The 26,540-nt window shown below is 42.1% G+C and overlaps 1 protein-coding gene across 1 annotated transcript in view; it reads right to left on the bottom strand.

Annotated features, from left to right (window-relative positions):
• Nucleotides 1-18,181, bottom strand: part of LOC308075638 (small ribosomal subunit protein uS17m-like) — a gene marked incomplete at both ends in the record, with an annotated part of 34,093 nt that extends 15,912 nt beyond the window's left edge. The window contains 5 exon segments of the mRNA XM_080415586.1: nucleotides 16,111-16,152; nucleotides 16,514-16,586; nucleotides 17,220-17,232; nucleotides 17,887-17,917; nucleotides 17,919-18,181. Of these exon segments, the coding sequence (XP_080271712.1) occupies nucleotides 16,111-16,152; nucleotides 16,514-16,586; nucleotides 17,220-17,232; nucleotides 17,887-17,917; nucleotides 17,919-18,181 (422 nt within the window).
• Between the last annotated feature and the right edge of the window lie 8,359 nt (nucleotides 18,182-26,540).

Raw genomic sequence — 26,540 nt, 5'->3', positions numbered from 1 at the left:
TTACTTTTGACTGTGGTCGCGTTATTCTGTTTATTTTTCATGATCACTTTCGCTTCCTGACTACATCAGACTCACCCGGAGCCGGATGTAAAAAAAAATAATTCATTTCCGGGTCACGTTGTTTTTCTCCGGTGATTTTCGGCCAGAATAGGGAAAGTCACGGTTTTTCACACGGTAAAAAAAGCGAACGGAGAGGTCCACGTCTACTCTCTTTGGTCTGGGTGACGATCAGTCATCGTAGTCGTGTATCGCATCGTAATTTAGCGCGATCAACGATTGTCGAAAATGTCAACATCCGGTTCTGACCGGATATGACGTGAGCCTGTTTGGGAGGGGGCGAGTGAGCCAGCGAGATCATCAATGTGTCGATTTGTTGCTCTCTACTGGTAGAACTGTATTATGGGTTTAAAACCCCAATCAGATCATTTATTTGAATGAAAAATTACAAAATTACAAAATAAAAAAAAACGCAAATTCCTGGCAGTTTGGGAGTACTTTATGAAAATACTCTTGGCACTGAAAGAGTTAATACATTTTTCGCATTCAGATAAGATGACGAAATGAAAGTAAATGCAAAATCACAGTGGTGGCATCTTCAGTCAACATACGCACACAGTCTATCAATAAATATACGTAGACATTTACAGTCTATCACGCACGCACGCACGCACGCACGCACGCACGCACGCACGCACGCACGCACGCACACTTGCCAATATGTACTTGCTTGCTGTAGGTATTACAATTCAGCCAGGTCTCCCTCTGTGCTGTCAAAGTGGCAATGTACCCTATATTCCTCTAGAGATGTAAAGAAAGCTGCACTTGGCAATTACCCGCATCACTACTATGCCTCCTTACTGAGATGTCCTATTATTTTCATCATCAAAGGTAGTCATACACACTGCAGTCACAACATGAAAGAAACAGGGGCCCCATTACAGTTTGTTCAGTTTTATCAGCAGCGAGATAATCACCATGAACTCATTTACAACACTGCCATGCTCACAGCAAGTCAAGTACACGTGTGTGCGCAGGTATACGCCTGCCTAACACACATCTTGTGATGTTATGTGAGAGAAAGGTGAAGTTCTCCTTTTCATTTATGTGTTTTGCTAACCTACAAGTCCAATTATAACCCTAAAAACCCTTTCCCTAAAATAAATCAGAGAATGTCTAATTCTATACACCAAAACAACTATTCTTAAGAGGGTGTAGTAAATAGACCTTGAGAGATTATTCTTAGAACAGCTAGCTCTGAGGATGATCAGTTGGTCAGTCCGACAGTTCATCCAGCACTTTGGTGCAAAACAACATGAAAGTACTAGCTTGATGGAATGCCATGTAATTTGCGGTACACATAGATTTATAAACAAATAAAAGCGCCTAAAAATAATTCTAAAATGATATATAAAGATATATAATAATAATAATATAATAATTATATATATATATGTGTGTGTTTGTGTGTGTATATATATATATATATATATATATATATATATATATATATATATATATATATATATATATATATATATATATATATATATATATATATATATATATATATATATATAATTATTATATTATTATTATTATATATCTTTATATATCATTTTATAATTATTTTTAGGCGCTTTTATTTGTTTATAAATCTAAGTGTATATGTGTGTGTATATCAGTATCTCTCTTTCTCTCTCTCTCGCGCGCACACACACACACACACACACACACACACACACACACACACACACACACACACACACACACACACACACACACACACACACACACACACACACACACACACACACACACACACACACACACACACACACACACACACACACAGCGATTGTCCAGTAATGGCTATATAGTGTGATGTGTTGAACTAGACAGATACTCAGTTGGGTGGAAAGCAGCGGTAATGAGCTGCTAGACATGTACCATTAGACCTTTAAACTCTGCAACTGTGTGTGAGTATGACTCATGCTAACATACTGTGTGTGTGTGTGTATTGTACACATGGTTTATTGTGTTTTTTTCCTTCTATGTTCTACCCAACTCTTGCCAATACAACACCTCCAGGACTGCCCAAAAATAGTGGCTACACCATTTAATTTGTTGGGGGTGTGAAAAAGTTTACAACTGATTCAGATTAGATTATGTTGGGCCTTGTGGTGTAGAGGTACCTATCATGGTGTTCATCTCCTCCAAAGTAGGTCGAAGTAGGTAAAGATGTGGAAAAGTAATTACACTCTTTAACCGCATTAACCCTAGCGTCACTATTCTGGGCATGTTATAATAGGCGAACATTCGGCAACGTTTCTGTTTCTTCAACTACAAGCTCACAACACGTCGCGTTCGGCTATTTTCGATTAAGATGTTTGGTGCAGAGGGGAAAAATGAGGGGACCAACAGAGATGACAGTTATGTCGTCCACAGTGGCGCTAATGTCATGTCACTTGGTCTGTCATTTGCATCTTCACGCTCCCTATTTAGACAAGCCCCAAGAGGATGAATCAGAGACTGTGTTGAAACAACTGACAAAGAGGAGGGGGCAGGCCTGCAACAGCCCACCGCCTCACAACTACAAACAATTAAAACATGTGTCAATCTTATCCAGATACATACCCCGATTAAATGTCTCTGTTTCAGCGAGACTTTGCCTTTCCGTCACTCAGCACCCAGCGGGGAAAATGGCACTGACAAAGAGAAAGATATCCTTCTCTTGGTTCACCAACAGTGTTGTTTCACCAACAGTGCTGAAAAGAGCAAGAGAGAGGAAAATCTTTAGAAATTCCTTTCAGCTATTTTTGAATTTCTTTGAATAGGACTTACCGTAAGTGATTAACTTTCAGTTTTCTCATGATAATGTTTTACAGACTATCTGTAAAATGTGTTTTATCTATGAAAATAAATAAAGAAAGCCACAGCAGCTGACTGTCTCTGTGTAGCCTGGGAAGCAAAGCTTTTCGGGTCTAAAAGCTTTGCTCCGGTCGGAGCGGAATTAGCCTTACGTCACCAGGCACGTCATCCGCGTCATCAGGCGACCGGATCGCCACAATCCGGAAAGACTTCACCCCAAAATAGGTCCGTCCTAATAAAATCCTTGATGCGGCATAGTTTAGCTTATTTTTTAAATATAAATGTGAGTGTACTTTCCGGAGACTATTTTTTAGCGTCTGTATTATCCCACGGGGAAATTCTATTCCATCTAAATGGGGATTGGGGAACCAAAACAAAGCGGCACCGCAAAACCGGATCGCGACAATCCGGAAAGAGAATTATTTAATTTTTTTATTTATTCAGTAGGCGTGGCCTAGACCGGATCACACAGGTCTTTAGTAACGCATACCAGGCTTTCCTCCGAGGTGGAAAGACTGGTGACGCGAGGTTAGTCTCTGTGAATCCCATTATCATAGTTATTAGGATTTCCATTTACATAAGTGTGTGTACTGTGTGCGAGCGTGCGTATTTACTGTACGTGTGTGTGTGTGCGTGCGTGCGTGCGTGTAACATGCGTGCGTGTGTGTGCACGTGTGGTCAGTCCATCCAGATGGTATATTTGACACGAGTGGCACTTCTGCAGAAAGGGACAGAAGAGAGAGACAGCCCATAATGATAGATCAAGACAAACCGAGAGTGGTACGTCACAAAGGCTGAGAGTAACAGTAAATGTATACAGGTTTTCTTCATTTGTAGGATAGTTAGAAACCCTACACACCCGCCCTGGTAGTTTTGGGGCCCTATGCCTATGCAACCACTTATACCAGTGGTTCTCAAACATTTTCATGTGGAGGAGGACCCCCAAATTAATAATGTATTACCTGTGGACCGCCATCTGAAAAGATAGTGTGCCAGGGACCCCGGCCCCATACAAGATACTGTATGTGCTGTTAAAATGTTATAAATATATTTAAAATTGCAAGCATCACAATGCAACGCGTTGTGAGCTTATATATAGGGTTAAAGTGGTTAAACTGATATTAATGCTATATTAACTTACCATATTTTGTTGGTGTCCCCCAGGAACACCCTCAAAGACCCCTGGGGGTCCTCGGACCCCACTTTGAGAACCACTGACTGATACACCACCAAGAAATAACATCATCGCCTCTCTGTTTTTCCATATCTTTCTAGGGAAAACAACTTTCTATTTGTGGAACATTGCTAAATGCCCAGGGGTCAGTGAAATAACATGCATGACTTGGCAGGAGGTATCTGCCCTGAGCAACCCATCCTCTTCACTCTCTTTGCTTCTCTTTGCTCCTCTCTTCTCTTCCCTTCTCCTGTAGTCTCTAATTACACTTTTTGTTAAATAACAAAAACTGGAATTGAAAAAAAAAAACATTTTAGTTAAAGGTAGGGTAAGTGATTTGCAATTATTCAAATAATTGCAAAATGGGTCTATGTTCTGATAGTACTCGTTACTATAGAGTGTCCTATCCATATAAGGAGTATCCCATGTCTCTCCAGCTCTTTATTAAACAGAAAATGCATTTTCAGTGCTCTCTCCTGATTGGCTCAAATGTTGTCACCTACCTGAAAATGTATTATATTCTGTTTACTAAAGAGCTGGAGAGACCCCTGTGACCGAAAAAACGCTCTGTAGCAATGATTACTATCAGAATATAGTACTTTAACCTTTTTAACAAAAAAAAAAAAATTACAAAAAAAAATCACTTACCCTACCTTTAACTGAAATAAAATGTGTTTCCAAAACTAACTAAAAGCATAGAGAAAATGTCCTTAGTTTTAGTCTTTGTCAAAAATCTTCATATAGCAAAAATAGCACATCGCTATAATAAAAATAACTAACACTAACTCTGAAACTAATAAAAACTAAACTAAAACTGAGCCTTTTAAAAATGTATACTAAACAAACAAAAAACGATCAAAACTAGACCGAAATTTAAAACAAAATAAAAATATGAACTAATGAAAAATGCAAACTATAACCTTGTCCCTCTCCTCTCCTATTCACACCTCCCCCTCTCCTGCCCTTAATCATTCTTCTCTATTACCCTTCTCATCACATTTTACTTCAGCCTCTCATTTCCCTCCTCTTTACTCAAGTTTCTCTACCTCGTCATCTCTCCCTCATCTCTTGACCTCTCTCGTCCCCTAATTCCCCTGTCCAGCTCTCTCTGGAGAAAATCTAACTGTAAATGGAATTACCATGGCTTTTGCATGCATACTCACCCCGCATATTGGCATAAGCATGCATACCAGATTTATTATATACGGTCATTTTGAGTTAATTGTCCCACAGTGGGCTCTGGTTGACTCTAGCTAAGCAGCCTTTGTGAGTGAGTCAGCGGACGTCATCGATCAGTGCATCCTCTTTAGTCACGTAAGCCTATGAGAAAGGAAGGTCGAGTAATGAAGGAATGATCCTTCTCTCTCTCTCTTCATGTCTCAGTGGAGTGACATCCGTGACCCTAGGATTCTGCTGAATACATTGTGGGCCGGGGTCAAGTGCCACAAGATTAGATGTAGTTTTGATGTTGCCGCAGAGATTCCATATAGCCGCTGTTTATCCTAGCTTGTCCGATGTAAGGTCATGTAAAGTGGTCAACATTCGGTAGCCATAGGGGGCTGTTACTGTGTGATGTGGTTGTGAACTTGTGACACTACAGAGGAAGGGGTAATGGAATGTTCCCTGAGGCCAAAGTCAATATGCTGACCTAGTACTGCTGTATGTATGGATCAGCACAATGCAGTATATGGGTTGGTTGGGGTAAATATCTGTTTCCTGTTGGCATGTGTTAGGGATTTTCAGGTTTGTGATGGTCAGAGAGAGAGAGGAGAGGAGAGGGAGAGAGAGAGGACACAGGTTGTTATCTCTTTTCCCGCTCCATAACTCCAACATGTGAATTCATCCATTTCTTTGTCCATCTGTCATAGTCTGTACCCTTTCACAGATCCATCCACCTGTCCGTAGCTTCGTCCATCCACCCATCTATCTTATCTGTCTTTCCATTTATCCAGTGGTGGAAGAAATGCTCTGATTTGTATTTGTTTTAAGTAGTAAAAGTAGCTATGTGCGTGCATTTGTGATAGAGGGAAAAAGAGAAACAAAGAATGTGTGTGGGTGTAGGCAGGGAGGATATGCAGTGGGGTGAGAACATTCCCAGAATTATATCTTCTTTATGTCCCCCTTAACACCCAACTTACTGTAATGTAGACCACACTGCTCGCAACACAACACAACAGCTGTTTCAATCAGTGGTTCTCATTTCTGGTTCTGGTGGTGCTGCCAGTGTTGCCAGACTTTGCGAGAGAAACAAGCAACCAGGTCTATGAAAATAAGCCCAAAAGAAGTGACAAGGGCAGGTCAGTCAGACTTGTCTAATGTTATTTTCGAGCAGTGGTTCTCAAACATTCTCATAGAAACCCCCACATTAACGTATTTGTATTTGTTATTAAAAATAGTTTGTGCCAGTGACCATGTTCACATGTTCAGTGACCAGTGCCATGTTTCAAAAACATTCCAGATTAAAAAAAAGTGTTTTAAGATCTTTTGGAAAATAGCCTATTTTCAAGCTCACAATGCGACTTCCAATATTTAATTACAAGCGACTTTACAGGAAACAAGCATGAGAAAAACAAGCCCAAAGTCGCTTATAATAAGCAGACATGGCAACACTAGGTACTGCTGGTTTCAGTCCAGTTCGAGTAGAAAGATAGCAGTATTCCGGGTTTTCAGGACCGGAGCTGAAAACCACAGCTTGTTCCCTTGATGAGATTCTTATCACGTCATTAGCATGGTTCACAAGTTACCAGCTGTTGTCAATGTCATTCACAATTTACTGTAAATCCCTCATCACTGATGTCAGTCTGAGCGGGAATTAATGTGTGTGTGTGTGTGTGTGTGTGTGTGTGTGTGTGTGTGTGTGTGTGTGTGTGTGTGTGTGTGTGTGTGTGTGTGTGTGTGTGCGCGCGTGCGTGCGCGTTTGTTCGTTTGTGTGTGTGTTGGTTGCGTTTCCATATTGTTGTGCTTGTTGTGTCTATGTGCTGTTGCACGTGTGCATTTAGAAAAGGTTAAGCATACAGCTTCATCCAGCATTTATTCAGCTGTCTATGTTTTGGATCTATTTACAGCTGTTTTTGAAGACTTGCAGCTGGACTTTAAAACTTTCTCAGCCTGACATACAGTAACTCAAAATCAGTTTCTCTAGTTTTGCAAACCACAATATTTTGGCTGCAGTATTTCATTGCACCTTTTAATTTATAGGTCACATGACAACACACTACAGTTGTCTAGTTTTATAGATAAAGGGGGTGGTTCAACTTACCCACTGGCTCATCTTACCCAGTTCTCCCCTACTGTATATATTTTCTTTATGTGATAACATTGTCTGCAATCCAAATGTCCAATTCAGCACAATAACATTTTGAAACTGAACTGAATTTAATTTAATAATACTGGAAAAAAAGCGTCCCCCCCTTTAAGCGTTTGGCCCCTTGCTGGTTCCCACTGCCGGGCCTCCTCTCAACTGTCCCCATCGCCTTTGAGTGTAATCTATTGATCATGTGTATTGCATAGACTGGTAGCTACTAGCTACACACACACACACACACACACACACACACACACACACACACACACACACACACACACACACACACACACACACACACACACACACACACACACACACACACACACACACACACACACACACACACACACACACACACACACACAGCACAAAGTGAGATCCCTAGATAATAATAATAATTTAGAAAAGTGCACTTCCCGGAGCACAGGTCTCCACCAGGCCGGGTTGCCTACCCTGGGCCCGCAAACTTATAGCCAGTTATAGCCAACCCAGGCCATGATGGAGGGATGTGAATGAGGTGGAGAAATGTATGGGGGGAGGGATTCAGTCCATCAGGCAAACAAGGCACAATTGTTAACTCCTACTTTATTTTTTGGGTACATTTTTGTTTTAGATAGAATAGAGTGACACTGCAAACTGCAGTTGAGAGGGATGATGACTTGCAGCACTGGTCTCCAGACAGAATCAAACCGGGGACATTAGGATTATGTGGTCTAGGTTCCATCTGGTCACCTACTGGTGCACATTATATTAACAGTGTCAGACATGACACTGTTCCCTGGCTATCCCCCTGTCTACTGATACACAATCTCAGGGTGATACAACTTTAATTACACCAGCTTGTGAATAAATTAGGTTATTAATTATCAAAGAAGCACAGTAGGTTAGACAGCATTACAGGCAGATAAATGCGAACATGACGTCCTGCACAAACTATTTAGTCATTTCAAAATTACAACAGCAAACCAAGTTAAAATAATGTTCAAACATATAACTATAACTTGTTAAAAATACGTATATTTCTCTATATAAATATTTTCTGTCATAGAAATCCAATAATTGTCTTCCACATTACTGTACATCAGTAACCTTTTCAATCTAAAGTAGTGTAGTGTTATATCTGGATAGCATAACATTCTGTTCATAACAGCCTACTTGCTGACATACTTTGTTGGGTACCACAACTAATGATGTCTTTCTCTTTTTGGGGATCATGCTGGTTTTATTCATATAAACCAAATTGAACAAGGAAAGTGACTGCCTATCAACGATTTTGACAGCAACACACTGTTGACCACAGCGGGAGTAATCTCTCAAGAACAGATTCTGCTCTGCGTTTGAATCTGTCGGGGAGGTTCGTCATAACGTGTACGCACTGGCCTACAAGTGGGCGTGCCTTCAGATCAGGAAGCAGGCCGCGCTTTACCCAATCAAATGTAGTGGGCGGGATTCACGTGTCCGTCGATCCTTCCCCCCTCAAAACAAACCGAAACTAATTTAACAATAGCGTCCGCGGAGCAGACAAAACCACGGAAAGATATTCACATTTTAACTTACTCTTTCATCATAGAAACAAGTGGGCTTATAACCAAAACGATCCATGTTCTCTGGGAGAAGTGGTGTTAGTGTTCCGTGTAGAAATATTGTTAGTGGGAATGAAAACATAGTCGCACCACCGGAAGTGATGCGCTGAAGGCAGACCAAAACCCCGGTTTCCTTGCGCACGGGTGCTCCGTTTTCCAGAGCCAACTGACACAGTACCAAACAGCAGAGGTCGCTGTTTTTCCTTTTCAGTTGGCTCTGGGTTCCCAGATTGCAGCGGGAGAGACAAAGAACGAGGCGTCTGTGAGTTGCATCGCCTATTAACCATGATGATGATAGATGCTATTTGTCCTTGCGGAAATTCTTTTTGCACCAAGCAGCCATCACGACACAAAAATCACAACACACAATACGCAATACATGGTCAGATCACACACATTTCATTGACAACACAATACAACTCCCCTCTTACAGAGAGAAAACCATGATGCCACAGTCACTCTCACAATAACATATACAGGAGAAATACTGATATAATGGCAAAAGCGTGAGAGTTGTCAACCAAGCAAAAGGTTCAGTAGTCTAGGTAAGTAGCTAGCCTGTCAAATAACTTTGCTACTAATCTGATGTGATTCCAGTTTGCCTCCGATCCAATATTCCTTTGTTTTGCCCCCAGCTAACGCTGTGACGTCATGATGTAGGCATAAAAGGGGCCTTTAAGTATACTGGAAGCTGACGGTGCTGTAGGTACGGCACTCCACCTCAGCAATCCATCTTCCAGGGTCTATCGCATTGTAAAGGGGATATAATAGGCCAAGTCCCCAGAACCGTGGTAGAACAGTGAAAGCTGCCGTCGCCTGGTGGTCAAATCTGGAATTGCAAGAATTCCGCTTTTAAAACGCTACTTCTACCGTTTGAAACCCTAGTGCGCTTAGCTGCTTGGTGCTCAAGTCTTCCGCAAATGCGGAAGAAGAGGGTACTGCCGGGTGCTTCATTCGCTGGGAGAGCAACTTCATTGAAATTAATAGGTGGGGGCGGGGCCGTCCGTTTCTAGATATATAATAACTCTATGGGATAGGCGCCCTCGTTGCTCGGCTGATACTGACAACAAGCCACTTTCGAACGTAAAGGTCAGTGTAAGGATGTGGGTCGGCTCAAAATAAGCACCTCTTGCATTGGTTGTGGTGTAAAGTTTAGAATTTGTGCCTCTATGACTAATTACTAATACATATTTTACGTGTATGCATGCCTCGTATTAAATAACTATTATTTGGAGAATAAACAATACAATTCAAGTCTTCATTCATACTGATGGACAGGGTGCAATTGGGATTTAAGGAGGCAGAGCTCAGCTCTGGCCCGATTTAAACCTGAATGCCTCGTATCTACCTTTCCTCTTGTCATTTTTCTGTTGTCCAATCCATGCCCCACCATACAGGCTCAAAAACTGTCCCAAAAACTCACATAGGCTACCTTACGTACGGTAGAGTATGGCACACCCAAATAATGTATATACTTAACTGAACACAGTCTGCTGTGTGTGTGCGCGCATGTTTGCGTACAATCCGTACATACTGTACAATCCTAAAGTGTTTGTGCATGTTTGAGTGCCTTTGTGCGTGTGCAAATTCTGTGTGTGTGTGTGTGTGTGTGTGTGTGTGTGTGTGTGTGTGTGTGTGTGTGCGTGTGCGTGTGCGTGTGCGTGTGCGTGCACTGGTGGGAACCACCCGAACCACCCATATATGGTCCATATGGTCGCTGTCATCCTCATATGTCTCCATTAGTTTTTCTCTCATTCCACTGTAGCTCTCAGTCACATTCTTTTCTTCCATTCACATCTATCTATCCCCCAGACACACAAGCATTCATTCATATACACGCAAGCTGTATATATTAATTACACATCAAGAAACAAACGTCTAAAGTACACGGTTAAGAGAATATAACAACCACCATCTGTTTTCTCTATCATCCCACCTGTTGAATCTCCACCATTAGAGAGGCATGTAGATGAATGGAGCAGAGCTAAGTTGAAGATGGAATTTTGTGCCTGATACCATCAATCATGCAAGAGGGGTACGTGGGAAGAGAAATCTGATTTCAACTGTTGATGCAATTCAGCATGTGAGACACATTTTGTTAATCAGAATAACATTTGGCAGTTACAAATGTAATTTGGATTGATGTATATTTAGACAGGATTTAGGATGTAAATACAATTTGCATACTAGACAAATGTTAATGTCATTTTATCTGGCAAACTTATACCCACACACGATCCAGAAAGAGCTGCTGTGGCTGGGCCTGATTCTAAAACAGCCACTGATGACTACCAGAAAAGATCCTTCTCTGTCTAAAGTTTAGATGTTACACATACACTTATTGTTTCTGTCTAAAGTTTAGATGTTACACATACACTTATTGTTTCTGTCGGGCAGAAACTTTCTATTTCCAAAACCAGTCATTTTCAGGAAATGGAAAAAAGAAAACTATAATGTATGTTCCAATCGATCCGATGTAGTTATTTAGTCACAAGCTCTTGTTAATATTTTTCATTTGTTAAATATGTATAAAATCCACAGACAGACTTTTTCTGTTTTTCTTTTTTTAATAGTTTTTTCTTTTTTTTTCTTTTTATTAGGGAATTCAATGAACTTTCAACCTGGTGTCCCTATTTCATTATATTCAAAACTTTTCCAGATGTGTTGTGACTGTGAGCTTGTAGATCGGCTATTTTCACCCTAACACAACAAAATAGGGCATTCGTTTATGAAAATAAAACCAGAAGATTAAATACGGAGATTAGGTTTCTGCCTGACAGTGACGTTATCATGAGTCACCACCATAAGGTCTGTCCTGGATGTACGTATTGTGTCTGTCTGCGTCTTATCTGCTCCCTGTGATGACGCAAATGAAAAAAAAAACTAGTTCAGGGTCCTGTAAATGGTCTTGTTGCCAGGTTACTACTGGCAGAAGGAATATTCAGTACACATCAAGATGGAAAACTTTTTTTTAAAATAAGTGTTCAGATGGGTGAGCCGCATGCATTCTCAGAGCATGTTCATTTAAATGATCAATCAATCGATTGTGTTCCAGCTTGGATCAATGGAACTAACATAGTATACTTTAAGTTACTATTTTCATCGATCACAATGAAAACAAATTTTTCAAGGTTTTAAAGAAAAAATACCATGACTTTCCTTTTTTTTATATTGTCATATTATCAATACATTCTTGTTTTGCTAATTATTTGGAGGCCCATTTGCATTATCCTCACGGCCCTGTGGAATCGCTGATGACTTTTGCTTAATGTTCACATTTTTAGTTCTATGTCCTATTTTTGCCCAGGGTTGTTCACCTACAGTATTATGACAGGCCCGGAATAGGGACGCATGGGGTTCATGTGGTTAAGACAGCTCAGACTGAGTTGAATGTACCTATACCAACCTACACACAACAAGTGGCAGCTCCTTCCACACATACAGGTATATATGGAATGTGGTGTGAGTCAGGCTACTGGCACATGGCACGCACTGCCAAGAGGTGCTGTACATTAGACACGATGACAATCGTGCATTCGTTTCCTTCTCAACATGACTCAGCACCATTAAATCGTGATCGATGACAGCGTGGAGGTTAAGCCTCTCCGTGTGTGTGAAACACATCGATCCCCCTGAGGACGGACCCCCTGCGACTTATTTTCAGCATGAGATCTGAGAGGTGTGTGTGTGTGTGTGTGTGTGTCGGTAGCTGAAAGATCGAGAGAGATGGAGACAGAGAGAGAGGGGGGAAAGGAAATGGAGGGAAAGAAACGGAGGGTGAGAGAAAGAAAAGAAGCGAGAGGGGAAAACTATTCGGAGACCTTTTACACTATTGAGAGGCGACTTTGTTGTGGTCCTGTTCTGCTTTAAGGGCATGTGCATTGTGCATGCTTCCCGTAAGCCAGGCTTACCTCAACACACACATCCAGTCTGTTGCAAAAAAAGAAAGAACCCAATTCAAGTGATGTAGAGAAGGTATGTCTACAACAAGTTTACACCACTACAATCCCATTGTCTCCCTCCCTTCCTCTCTCTTCTTCCTCCTCTCCATCTCTCACCTTTACTTTTCCCCTGTAGCTTTGCCTTTCTCCCCCCCTTCCCTCTCTTCTCCTCCTCTGATATATTCCTGTTTTCCTTCCATTTTGTTTGTACTCTATGCTTGCTTGCTGGCTTTTTAATGCCCTCTTTCTCACCATGCCTCTGCTCCTTGTGTCACACTGTTTCCCACAATTTACCACTTTCATCCCAATTCTACTCTATCATCATGACCCCCTTGTTTTTTCTTTCTGTCACCATTACTTAACCTGTGTTCTTCACAGCACTTTATTTTCCTCGTCTTCCTATAACTCGCACGGTAGGTTCAGAAATCAATAGCGGCATCATTGTTGTAGTGTAAAGATATGATTGACACACACACACACACACACACACACACACACACACACACACACACACACACACACACACACACACACACACACACACACACACACACACACACACACACACACACACACACACAACGACTCCTTTCTTGTCATCCCACACTTTGCAGTTTGAATTTTATCAGATAAGATAGTGATGTTTTACTACATAAACCCTGGCGTCCCTGTTCTAGGCATGTCATAATAGGCGAACTATTCAGTGAAAATGGGTGAACATTGGCCAAAAAAATAGCAGATCTACAAGCCCGCAACGTGTTGCACTGAGCTTATAGATCAGCTAATTTAGAGAGGGGGGGGGGAGGAGGGGACCAAGTAGATTTGGGGGAGTTATTTTATACGCCATATCGTATGACGTTGCTGCACACCTAAAATAGCCAAACAAAAGCTCAACCACCGTGTTCTGTTCGAAACTTGTTGTTTTTTAATTAATCTGTGAGCGGTACTTACTCATCTCCTATCTCCCAGCGTTGCGCATGATTGGCCTGAATGACTCATTCCTCTGACAGCACTCTGTCATTGTGCTGGCAGCAACCTGGAGCCCCAACAGCACAATTATTTGTGTGTGCGCGCGCGCACACACACACACACACACACACACACACACACACACACACACACACACACACACACACACACACACACACACACACACACACACACACACACACACACACACACACACACACACACACACTCACACTCACAGGGTATTGTCCATGGTGTTTAAAGGACCGTGTGTGTGTGTGTGTGTGTGTGTGTGTGTGTGTGTGTGTGTGTGTGTGTGTGTGTGTGTGTGTGTGTGTGTGTGTGTGTGTGTGTGTGTGTGTGTGTGTGTGTGTGTCCATGCACAATATGCATACAGTATGTTTGCACTAGGTGTTTATTTGTTGTTTATTTGTATATTTTAATGTGAATCACAATGGCAATTATTATTATAATTTTTTTGTCCAATATATAAATTTAATTTGATATAAAGATTTACGTGGGTTACACGGCTTCACATTTCATGGTGTCTAATTACATTAGATTAGATTAGATTGGTCTCCCATGGTATCCAATTTCATGGTTCAAACTCAGCCAGTAAATCCTAATTGGTAAATGTGTCTGTCACAGTGACATTTACAATCCAGCCAGCCGAGTTGGCATTGACTCTGAGTCTGTATAGCTAAGGAAGCACTGAAGCAGTGACTGATGTAAAAGTGTCAGTGACAAGTTAGGGATGCCTTTTCAGAGGTGAAACAAGTGTCTGCCTTATCGTCTTTCTTGCAGACATTGTCTCTCTCAGTTTCGTTAAAGTTAAACTTTTTGTTTCTGGAGGACATTTGACAAATGTGGCACAAATAACAAATGGTTTGTTTCTTTTTGCAGTGCTGCAATTGAAAGTGCTGGAAATATTTCACTTGATAAACTCAAGCAAACTTCTCCCACCATTAAAGTTCCTATGCATCAAATTGGACACATTAACTGAAAAGGGGAAATATAAGAAATATTTAAGACATTACCCAAATTTAATTTCTAAGCATCAACTGTAGGCATGTGATGCTTCAAACTCGGAGTGTGTATCGCGGAGGACCGATCTATGCCCATACATAGGCATATATGGAGATCAAGTTGTCCAGAACCACTGATCCAAGACCAGACCAATCGACTTCAAACTTGCAGTGCGTATCAGTGGACCCGAGTGAGTGATGCGGCTAGTGGGAAGTCTGTTGGAGCAGCAGATCTCCAAAAATATCGACCAAAACCACAAGTCCCCATATATGGAATTACCCTGATGTCATCAATATGACATCATAGTACTGACGTCATAGATTGGCCTGCACTCCATACTTTGGTATGCCTATCACAGAACTCCATATATGGGCATAAAAGAGACACAGACAGACAGGCACATTTCAATTGCCCAAGCTTGTAATCCTGGGCGCCACTCTCCCTCTGCCAGCCTAGGGAGAGCCCCGAACTGAGCTCATGCTTCCTTCAACGCATGAGGAGTGAGCAGGCCGCTTCTTATCACCTGACAGGGGGGGAGTTTCCCCGGTTGGACCTAGTGCGTGGAAGGAACACGTTATTCCAACCAGTTCCTTTCCCCTCCATCAGGCGCCCCGGCTGACCAGGGGGAGGCAGTGTAGAGACCAGGATTACTGCATGTTTTTGTGAGGGTACCTAGGGGACACGGGGAGAACATGCAAACTCCACACAGAAAGGCCCTTTCGCCAACCCCACCTAGGGTATGGGCACTGATGACGCGGATGGGAGAACACGCCCCCCAGCCCCCACAGCGAATCGGACCCAGGACCTTCTAGCTGTGAGGCGACAGCGCTACCGACTGCACCACATGCCCCCTGTATTTCAAGAGATTAAGTGTGGAATCAAGCCACCCAGGCTCCTGGTCAATCATGACCATAAACATTTTGATTCTGTTCACAATTTTTTGGGGGAAAACACCCAGATAAAATATGATTATTGGGGGAAAGTCTAATAACGGCGTTGCTTTCATGTTGATCTCTGCCGTCATGGTGATGATGTCATATTGATGATATCAATCTTGCCCAAATATTGAAAGGTGGTGGCTTGGGTGTTAAGGCATGCATGGCAACAGTTTGTGTTGTGAGTGAGGTAAGAGCAGAGCTCTGCTCAGCCTCTATAAATGTTAAGCTACTGCAGACTTCCTCTTCATCCCAGACTTCCACTTCTACCTATTTAGACCAGAAGATAAAGATACTTTAGACTTACCCTTCATCCCACTGAGACCAACTTATGTCCTGACGAAGAGTGCTGAGAGAAAGAGATAGAGAACATACGAAGATAGAGAGAGTATACAGATACATTTGCAATTCCCTGCATAACCTACAACCTCAGTCTTCATCACAGTCCATAGAAGAAGCTTTGACGATACACCGCCACTCCTGGAAGGAGCGAGTCCAATTATTTCCTTACTCAGTTCTCTTGTTCTAAGTGTACATCTGCCTTGACAACTCTCTTTAAACACATGAAGAGGAGCCACAACCTCTACTGCAAAATGATGACTGGACTGATCGCCTCCAGCAGCCAATCAGCAAATCACCACCAGCTGTGTAACCAGCCATGAACATGGAAACACTGACAAACCAATATCTTACAGTCATCAACAGTTTACCAAGGCGTTAACTCAACCAGGCGTAAAGACACGTCAGAGGACTTACACAAGAAAGACATCTTACATCTGTAAACTGTGTGACAAGAGTTTCAGTCAGTTAGGTGACCTGAAAAAACATCATCTCGTCCACACTGGAGAAAAACCTTTTCACTGTCAACAGTGTGGCAAGAGTTTCAGTCAGTTAGCTAACCTGAAAGGACACCTGCGTATCCACACTGGAGAAAAAACTTTCCTCTGTAAACAGTGCAACAAGACTTTCAGTAGATTAAGTAACCTGCAGTTACACCTGCGTATCCACACTGGAGAAAAACCTTTCCTCTGTAAACAGTGCAACAAGACTTTCAGTTGGGTAGGTGACCTGAAAAAACATCATTTCGTCCACACTGGAGAAAAACCCTTTCACTGTCAACAGTGTGGCAAGAGTTTCAGTTGTTTAGGTACTCTGAAGGTACACCTGCGTGTCCACACTGGAGAAAAACCTTTCCTCTGTAAACAGTGCAACAAGACTTTCAGTCGGGTAGGTCACCTGAAGACACACCTGCGTATCCACACTGGAGAAAAACCATACCACTGTAAACAGTGTGACAAGAGTTTCAGTCAGTTAGCTAACCTGAAAAGACACCTGCGTATCCACACTGGAGAAAAAACTTTCCTCTGTAAACAGTGCAACAAGACTTTCAGTAGATTAAGTAACCTCCAGTCACACCTGCGTGTCCACACTGGAGAAAAACCATACCACTGTAAACAGTGTGACAAGAGTTTCAATGACTTAGGTAACCTAACGAGACACCAGCATATCCACACTAGATAAAAAACCTTTCCACTTTAACTCTTTCACTGCTAAGGACAACTTTTATGACTTTTTTCCCAATGGTTCGGCCTGCCAAAGACGACATTCACTGTGGTGAACGACAGATGGCGCTGTTCTCTAACCCCCGAGTGACCATTTTCATCCTCAAGTCACACAGATCCAGGAGATCACGTGACCGAAAGATCCCCACCACCATTCCCTTCCTGCTTAGCGTATTTGGGGAAATAGCTGCATTTTTTTTCTTTTTTTCTTCCTGCATTTTTGACGAGACGAGCTATATTCTTTTTTTTAATGTATTTATTTATTTTAATGTATTTATTTATTTTATTTAGAGACAAGCTATATTCAACGGCCTGTAACAAGCGACATGATGACTTTTTCTTTTTCCTCCGTGTTTAGCAACCGGCAGGGCATCGATCAAACTGGGTATAAGGAAAACCAAAAATCGCTGGCTGTGGGCGATTCATTTATGTATTTAATCTGGCAGTGAAAGAGTTAATGTTTCCTCTTTCAGTTCGTGAGCGAGATCAGTCAACTCATCCAGAAATGCAATCCCTCTGACTTTCTTTCCCGTCAGTGGGTCAAGCACCCCGTACTTTGTACACAATCTCAGACAGTTTGTGCTTCACATGTTTCGACCTGGGCTCAGGCAGGGCCTGGAGAAGAACCTCATCTCCCACTGTGCACTGCTGTAAAGCATCGTGAGCAAAGTAAGTCTTCCTCTTGATGAAGTACTTGAGCAAGTAAGGGTCCAGCACGAGCCTTGTGACTCGCACTTTTGCAGTTTTATGCATTTTGGTGCCTATTACTCTGCCAATTATCCATTTGGCATGAACTGACGCCTGCCTCGACAACATCCTCCAAAGATAATGGTTTCAGAGGAGCTGGGCCATTCAAATGACAAATACAGAGGGTCACAACATCAGCTTAAATGCTTTTGGGGTATAAGCCTTTTATATGAGCCTATACTGATGACATCAGGGATCTCCATGTATGGGCATAAAAGGGACACAGGCAGACACATAGACATATACAGAGATCTCCATATATGGGCATTAAAGGATCACAGGCAGACAGACATAAAGAGTCATCCATATATGGCCATGAAAGGGACAGACGGGTACAACGGGTATTGCAAATGTTCCTCCAATTTCCTGATATTGGGCAAAAGATCCTTCGCATGACCCATAATCTCCTACTGTACAGTGCTTGCCATTTTGTCTAATCATTCTGCCTTAGTTGACAAGGGCTTGGTGGAGAGTGCAGACCACAGAAACAGCAGGGTTTAGGCCCTAAACCCTGCTGTTTCTGTGGTCTTTCTGTGGTCTGTTTCTGTGGTCTGCACTCTCCACCAAGGAAAGTGGACAGCCAGGGATGGAGGTGCCTGTTAAGGTGAGAGGGGCTATGACTAGGTAAGCAAGAGGCCCAAGCAGACAGGTGGCAGTAGATCAGTAGTTCTCAAACGTTTTCGTGCCAAGGACCCCCAAATTGATATGTATTTGGCCGCGGACCCCCATCTGAAAATGTTTTGTGCCAGGGACCCCAGAAGAGAAGATTTGTGTAAAAAACGAAATTTCACTTTCAAGATTTTTCAAAAACGTAAAAAAAATAACAGATGCGCTGCAAGCTTCTATATCTACAATTTTTTTATAGACAAGGTAACACATTTTGCTGGGGACCCCCTGGAACCCCTTCAAGGACCCCTGGGGGTCCCCGGACCCCACTTTGAGAACTACTGCAGTAGACAACAGGCGAGGCAGCAGATCCGGAGCTGGAGTCTGGATCTGGAGGTAGCTGTAGGCACAGGGAAACAGGGCATCAGCATGCAAGAAATACTGCTGCAACCAAAAGTTAAATAGTGGCTGGAAACGTGACTGACTGAGTCAATAGAGTCTGCGATCTAGCAGTGTGGTGGAGCTGAACTGGTGTTTTATGGTGGTATAATCATGATGAGAAGCAGACGGTTGCATGGTTCGTGCACACCTGTCTCCACTCCTGTAATCAGAAGCACAGTCGCACGCACACACGCGTGCACACGCGCACACACGCACACACACGCGCACACACGCACGCACACGCACGCACACGCACACGCACACGCACACAAACACAGTGTGCATGGGTGTGACAGTCCCTTTAAGGGTGAACTCCTTCATAGGTCCCAAAACAACAGTTTCCCTTAACAGATGGTATATTTGCAGATGAAGTAGAAACTCTTACGTCTTTTCGCTCTTGTTCCTATAGACGAATCCACAGAGCGCTGCGGTGTCAGACTCCTGCTGCGGTGTACATTCTGACACCGCAGTTATGATTGCGCCAGGGGAGCACTCTGTGGATTTGTCTATAGTGACACTGGCTCCTCCCCCTGTCTATGATCACGTGCATACACAACCTCTGACTCATGGACTCCTTACTTATGGCTACTTGAAACGTCAGTGAGCTAGAAATTGAAGCCTAATCTGTGGTTTCTACTTCTGTAATGCACTCTGGATTTCAGCAAAATACGGTTGAGATTAATGTACATTAATCATTTCACAAAATGCACCTTTTGAGCTTATAGTGCAGATACATGCAAGTGAAGCGAATCGCCTTCGTCACCAACTGTTTGATGCTCGTGAGTGTGTCACTAAAATGCAGCTGAAGGTAATATAAATGGTGGGTATTCAGCACACCAGCACAGACAACTCTACATTTAACTTCTGCAGGTCCTTTAACCACTGATATGGCCAGACTAATGTCACTGCGTAGATATTAGTCTGGAATCTGTGTTTGGAACCTACATTTCCAACGGGCTGATTAAAAAAATGTCTATGGCGATAAACCCGCCCCACATTTGCATACTGGGCCCTGATTGGTGCCCCACAACTTAGGGGGCAGCAAAATCCAATCACAAACGAGCGGGACCAGACCTAATCTGCCGAGGGCAATTCTTTTTTGTTTGTTTGTCTGGTTTCAAGGCTATTTAAATGTGTTATGTGTATCTGCACCGTTAGTACTCTGTTTTTTTTGCCAGACCCAAGGGGTCGGGCTTACATGAGGCTTTGTATCTGTTTTCTCCATACATGGGCATGGTCACTTTGTCCCCCGGCCCCAGCCAAAAAAGTCTGTCCCCCTTTCGTCCCCTTTCGTCACGAACTATTCATGACATCATTATTATGTCACAAAAATGATAAAATGATTTATGCTTTTCAGATATAAAGTGGTTTGTAGGTGTGTTACATACTAGGACTTCATTCTGGGTCTGGCAGAACCAGGTCTCCTGGTCTTGTTTATTAATAAAAATGTATTCATCCTATATTAAAATTGGGTAATGGGAGGACCTCTGACATCATTTTGACTCAGCCATAACCATATATGGAGTTCCCAATGCAGCTACGCCTAAATATGGAGTGTGTTGTCTAACCTCAATGTGTCGTCATGGCATCAGCCACAAACAAATCCGTCAGCTCCATATATGGGCACGAAAGGGGCATGCCCATATATGGCCATATACTGATGACATCAGCTGTATCTCCATATATGGGCATAAAAGGGACAAGGACTGACAGATACAGAGATCCGGTTGTCCAGAGCCACAGATCCGACCGCTATGTCCATATATGGTCATCATGTGCATATATGGGACCGACCAACTTCTAAGTCAGCGCACACAGCGGCAAGGACTCGATGAAGTGCGGTACCCCCATCAAGAGCTCGGATATCCAGTTGTAGGCCGTGTTGTGACCCACCAAAAAGTGCCTAGAAAATGAATTTCGTTCCCACGACTTGGGTCTACTTTTTCAATGCATTTTTGCATAGACAATACCCTTGTGGACTTTGGGTTAAAATACCTCCGCACAAAATCCTGCAGTATTTTTTCACAAGCCAGAAATGTATATAAAAGTGAATAACCAAAAAACGAAAATCTTGTGCTGCTGTTTTTGCTTGTAAAATGTGTTATATTGTTTTTGGCAACAAGAAATCTTTCTCAAATGTCATAAATACATGTACCTAACACCTGAAACAAGTATTGGTGCCTTAGTATACTCATATTTGAATTTAGATCACGAAATGTAGCAAAGTTAAAGAAAACGCTTCTACTGAAGTGATTGGAACCCAGCACAAGGGAACATACACATTTAGCTAAAAGCTTATGTTTTATACATAAAAAATGTCCCAACCTACTGTGTAATGAAAGGTAGAAAAAGAAGCAGCACACCTTGGCCCAAAATGGCTGAAAATCAATCAAAATGCTACCATGACCCCCTAAATTGGAAGAATACCATAAATGGACAAGACTAAAATAAATGCACTAAAGGTCAGAATTATTACAACATAATGGTATAAAACATTTATTAAAGTAGCACAGTGTGTCACAGCATCTGTCATATGTACATCAACTCTGCCCCCCCCCCCCTCCAAAAACACACAAAATATGAGAATACCAAAACAAATTCATACAAATGCATCACAATAAAACAATTTCACTTCGGTGCAACAAAAAGTAATTTTTTTGGCAGTGCAAGTAATTCTTTTGGCAGTGCAAGTACATTTAAGGCTATGCTGTGAAAAAAATAAAATACAGCCATTTTAAAGTATTTTTTTGAACATGTATGCATTGCATTTAAATGGGTTAAAATGGCAGTGTAGCAATTCTTGAACATGTTGTTGATAATAATAAAAAATAAGGAGCACATTGTGCGTATCTTAATCATCCCTATCACTGTCATCAGAGTCATCATCGGATACAGCTCTTTCTTCTGTTTCCTTTGAAACATTCTCACAGTTCTGGCACTGACACAAATCCGTACAAGGTAGTCTTGCAGACTTACAGGAACATCTTTCAGTCTCACATTTGCTAGTCTTGCAACTACAGTGGACTACCTGCAACACGCTATCAGGGCAGGATTTGTAGTCATCCATGTCACTGCCGAACGATGGTAAAGTCTTCCTTCATCTCAGCAGCTTTCATCAACCGGCCTTTAAACAAAAAAGTACACGTTAATGATCTCTGTGTGTGTGTGTGTGTGTGTGTGTGTGTGTGTGTGTGTGTTGAGGGGGGGGGGGGGCTGTAAATAACACAGTGAGGAAATAAATGTAAATGTGTCTTTTACAGATTTGTATTGCCATCATTACAAAAGACTATGTGTGGTGTTAATGTATGTATGTATTATATTTTTTTCCATGGGAAGGTAAATACATGTTAGTACTGCTAAAACCTCTCCCCTGCAGAGCCATAAAACTAAAGGGCCACTGACTGCTGGCAGCTGTGACCTGCCGACCTGAACCCCTTGCATTCCAGCCTTATCAGCAGCTATTGTTTTAGTAGGTCCTGCTCTTAGCTCTCACAAGCTATAGCAACAGACTAATCAATGCTAAGCAGTATAATATAACAGTGGTTTTCATCCCCATACATATCAAGGTCCATTATTTATTCAGCATTTGAGCCACGGACCACCATTTGATGAGATTTAGACTGTCAGACCCACAAGAATTAGAATATTTTGTTATTGTTGGATGAAATTTTGTCCACAATTATATGCTGTATTGATGTTGGTACCGATAGGAGAGATAACAGGCAGACGATCAAAATAACAATCCTTCAACATTCTCTAATTTTCTATACTTCTTGTACATTAAGTAATGCAGATTTTTAACAGTAAATTAACTCTTGAAAAACCTATAACATTTTACACTCTCACGGGTTAAAGATCTATAAGGATGCATTTGGTTACCAACTCTCCATCATTTAGCTGGGGACCACCTGGAATCCCTTCAAGGACCACTGGTGGTCCCCGGACCACTGGTTGAGAACCACTGTAATATCATAATATAAATTTGCTTCATCACAAGACCTCAGCCTTTTTTGCAGAGGTGTAAAGTAACTAATTACATTTACTTAAGTACTGTAATTCAGTACACTTTTAAGGTACTTTTACTTTACTGGAGTATTTCCAATTTTCAGTACTTTTACTTCTACTCCACAACATCTCAGAGTCAATTATTGTCCTTTTTGCTTCACTACACGTATTAAAAAAATTACAAAACATACATTAACCACTTTAGCACTATTTAAACTTTGGCCATTTGAAAATAGCCGATCTACAAGCTCACAACGTTGTGAGCTTGTCGATCTGCTATTTTCTAAATATTTGTATTCATTTTATACCTTTGAAACCTGTGAAATGGGACATTCTGCTTATTGAGTACTTTCTACTTTTGGTACGTTAAGTACATTTTCATAGCAATACTCATATTGCATTATTGATACTTTTACTTAGTAACAAATGTGAGTACTTTTTCCACCACTGCTTTTGTCTCTCTATCTGCACATATCCTTCCCAAAAAATACCACTAAATGTTACATAGTCAACAGTTCCTGCCCAGTCAGGAATTCACACATAAATGTCAACATCTTTGATCTGAACAAAAGAACCAACACATTTTTTCTTTAACAAAAGGTGTGAATTACTCCCCCCAGCCTTGGACTCAAACACAGCCCATCAAATAAAAGAAGACCTCAGATGTAATAATGATAGGCCTACATATAGTCCCAAAATATATAATATACCCATATAATCATAAGTGTGTGGGGGGGGGGGGGGGGCAACGGGACCCCCGTGATTACATCGCGGGGGTCCAAGGACCACCAAGGGGTCCGGAGAGTCCCGCGAAATCATTGTTATCCACGTTATAAACATTAAACAACAGTTCTGTGTGTGTGTGTGTGTGTGTGTGTGTGTGTGTCTCTTACCTGCAGACAACGTTTCTGCTTTTGAGAGTTGATCCTTCGTGCGTTTGCCAGCCACAGTGATGTACTTGTCCACTTTTTTACAAATAATGCATAGCACTGAAAGGACAGGGCCAGCAGAAGCTACAGGCAAACCGGTCCTGGACCTCAGTTTCTTTCGGGGGGTTTCAGATGTGGCTCCGTCGGCGCTGATGCTGCCTGACTGACCCGCGTCTGCATCTGGAACTTCCAAAGTCTGTGTGGCGCATTTTTCAGCCGCTACAAAACGCTTTTTGTCAATAAATCGATTGTAGCACGATAGGTGAAACCCAGCGTCCTCGGGATGCTGGTCAAAAGGCACATCGACACAATGCTTATAAGTTTCTGCAACTTCTTTACTCTCACCCTGCAGAGGAAGCCACCGCTTGATGCTGTTTCTGTAGGTATCCCACCTTATCTGTGTAAAATCCCGGACGACATCTTCCCTCTGGACAGACATAGAATGCATATAGCATCGTTTAGAGTCCTTTTTACGTGATTTTGAATGATATTTTCTTTGTTTTGGTTGCTTTTCCTCGGACTCCTCGCTGCTCGACGCTACGGTTGCCATGGCAGTTGTTGCAGGAAATGGTAGGCGGAAGAGGCGACCCCATTGGTTGTAACGGGAATCACGTGCCAAAAACCGCACCACCCCTTTGAAAGTATTACGACGCTGCTAAGAAAATAGTACCGACTTTTAAACACTAATTATAAAAATACTGCGCCGGATCAGATGTCGGTAATTTGTTTTCAAACTTACTACCAATAGATCTTTTTTAAGAAGCAGAGATTATTTAGGTCCACTTGATGGGAACGAAACTGAACGAAAAGGACCTAGACAACATGGCCTATTGTCCAGAACCTCCGATCCAACCAATATGCCCATATATGGGCATTCCAATATATGGCCATATACTAATGACATCAGGGCGATCGCGGTTGGAACGTTGTCGTTCCTATGGATACACAGATCCCTCTGCTAACCCACTGGGACTATTTTGTTTGTGTTTTTGGGACACAATGTCGGTTCCACAGCGTTTCAAATATCATCGGATTGAGGTAATTATACGCTGGCAAGGGGATAGCAAACTATGTTTAATATCTTGGCAATCAATGTGTTAATAAAAGTTGAATAAAAAACACCTTTTAAACAAACCGCAGAAAAATATATCAGTGTAGTGGGCTCAAATCCAGCTCATTATATCCACACAACCCCAACCTTACTGTTCAATCATTTTTACTGTCCTTACTCCTTTCTAATAAAGTAGAAATCTCCTAATAAAAAAAGGTTCTTGGGTTAGAAGCAGTTCTACAGTTCATCAGAATCTCTTTCCTTCTAAGACCCATATAGCACATTAAGACGAAAGTGCCAATTAGAGGTTCTTAATTGACTGCAACTATGTCCCATCTGTCTTCTCCCTCTCCTGGTGGATGGTGGGTCCTCATGCATGCTAAACGCCGACCTGGCATAATTAAGGTGTTTATTAAGGCGTTCATCTCCACGCACCACTAACCACCTGGTGACAGTATGTCCCAAGGGGAACAGGTTGGAGAATTAAGAAACCGTTTTTATGATTAATTCTTCAACTGCACTACCTTGGGCACTGGTTAAGCCCTGTTAAGCTGTATTATTTACTTTATTTTGTGTTTAATGGTTCTCCTGGGGACCAAGGGGCAGAATTTTGCAGTTTTACAGCTATGCGATGCTCGGTTGGCCATTGCTCTCAGAATCACTGCAGCAGCTGTTTTATTTTGTTTTTGCTTGCTGTATAGAACAAACCTGACAACTTTTTTAAAGTTGTGACATCCACTAAGCTGGCAATTTCTTTTTTTTAGGATTTATTTTTAACATTTAATTGTTTGTTTCATGTTGTTTTGAACATGTTTTCAATGCATTTAATACTGTGGTCAATGTTGAGTCTGCATGGTCCGCATTATGCGTCACGTGACCTTAAGGGTCATATGAGTATTTCCCTGTGTGGTGTTTTGCCCCTCAATGGTGTGTGTGTGTGTGTGTGTGTGTGTGTGTGTGTGTGTGTGTGTGTGTGGTTGAGTAGTGATTGAGCGATTGGTTACCAGTTGGTGGAGTTGTCTGAGTGGTGTATGAATGTAAACGCAACTAATGGATCTGTGCCTCTGGACAACCGGATCTCTGTATCTGTCAGTCCTTGTCCCTTTATGCCCATATTTGGAGATCGCTGATGTCATCAGTATACTGTATGCCCATATGGGCATGCCCCCTTTTGTGCCCATATATGGAGCTGGCCGATTTGTTGGCAGCTGAAGCCATAACGACACATTGAGGTTAGACAACATACTCCATATTTGGGCGTAGCTGCATTGGGAACTTATATGGTTATGGCTGAGTTAGAGTGACGTCAGAGATCCCCCCGGCTGGGCGGACCTCTGACAGACACTTTAGTCAGTTACTCAAGAGGGCTACGTTTGTGTTCATGCAGCAACACTGC

Source organism: Gymnoscopelus braueri (assembly GCF_963280865.1).
Source record: "Gymnoscopelus braueri genome assembly, chromosome: 20".
In the NCBI taxonomy this organism is placed as follows: domain Eukaryota; kingdom Metazoa; phylum Chordata; class Actinopteri; order Myctophiformes; family Myctophidae; genus Gymnoscopelus; species Gymnoscopelus braueri.
This window is presented reverse-complemented; position numbering and strand designations above follow the sequence as displayed.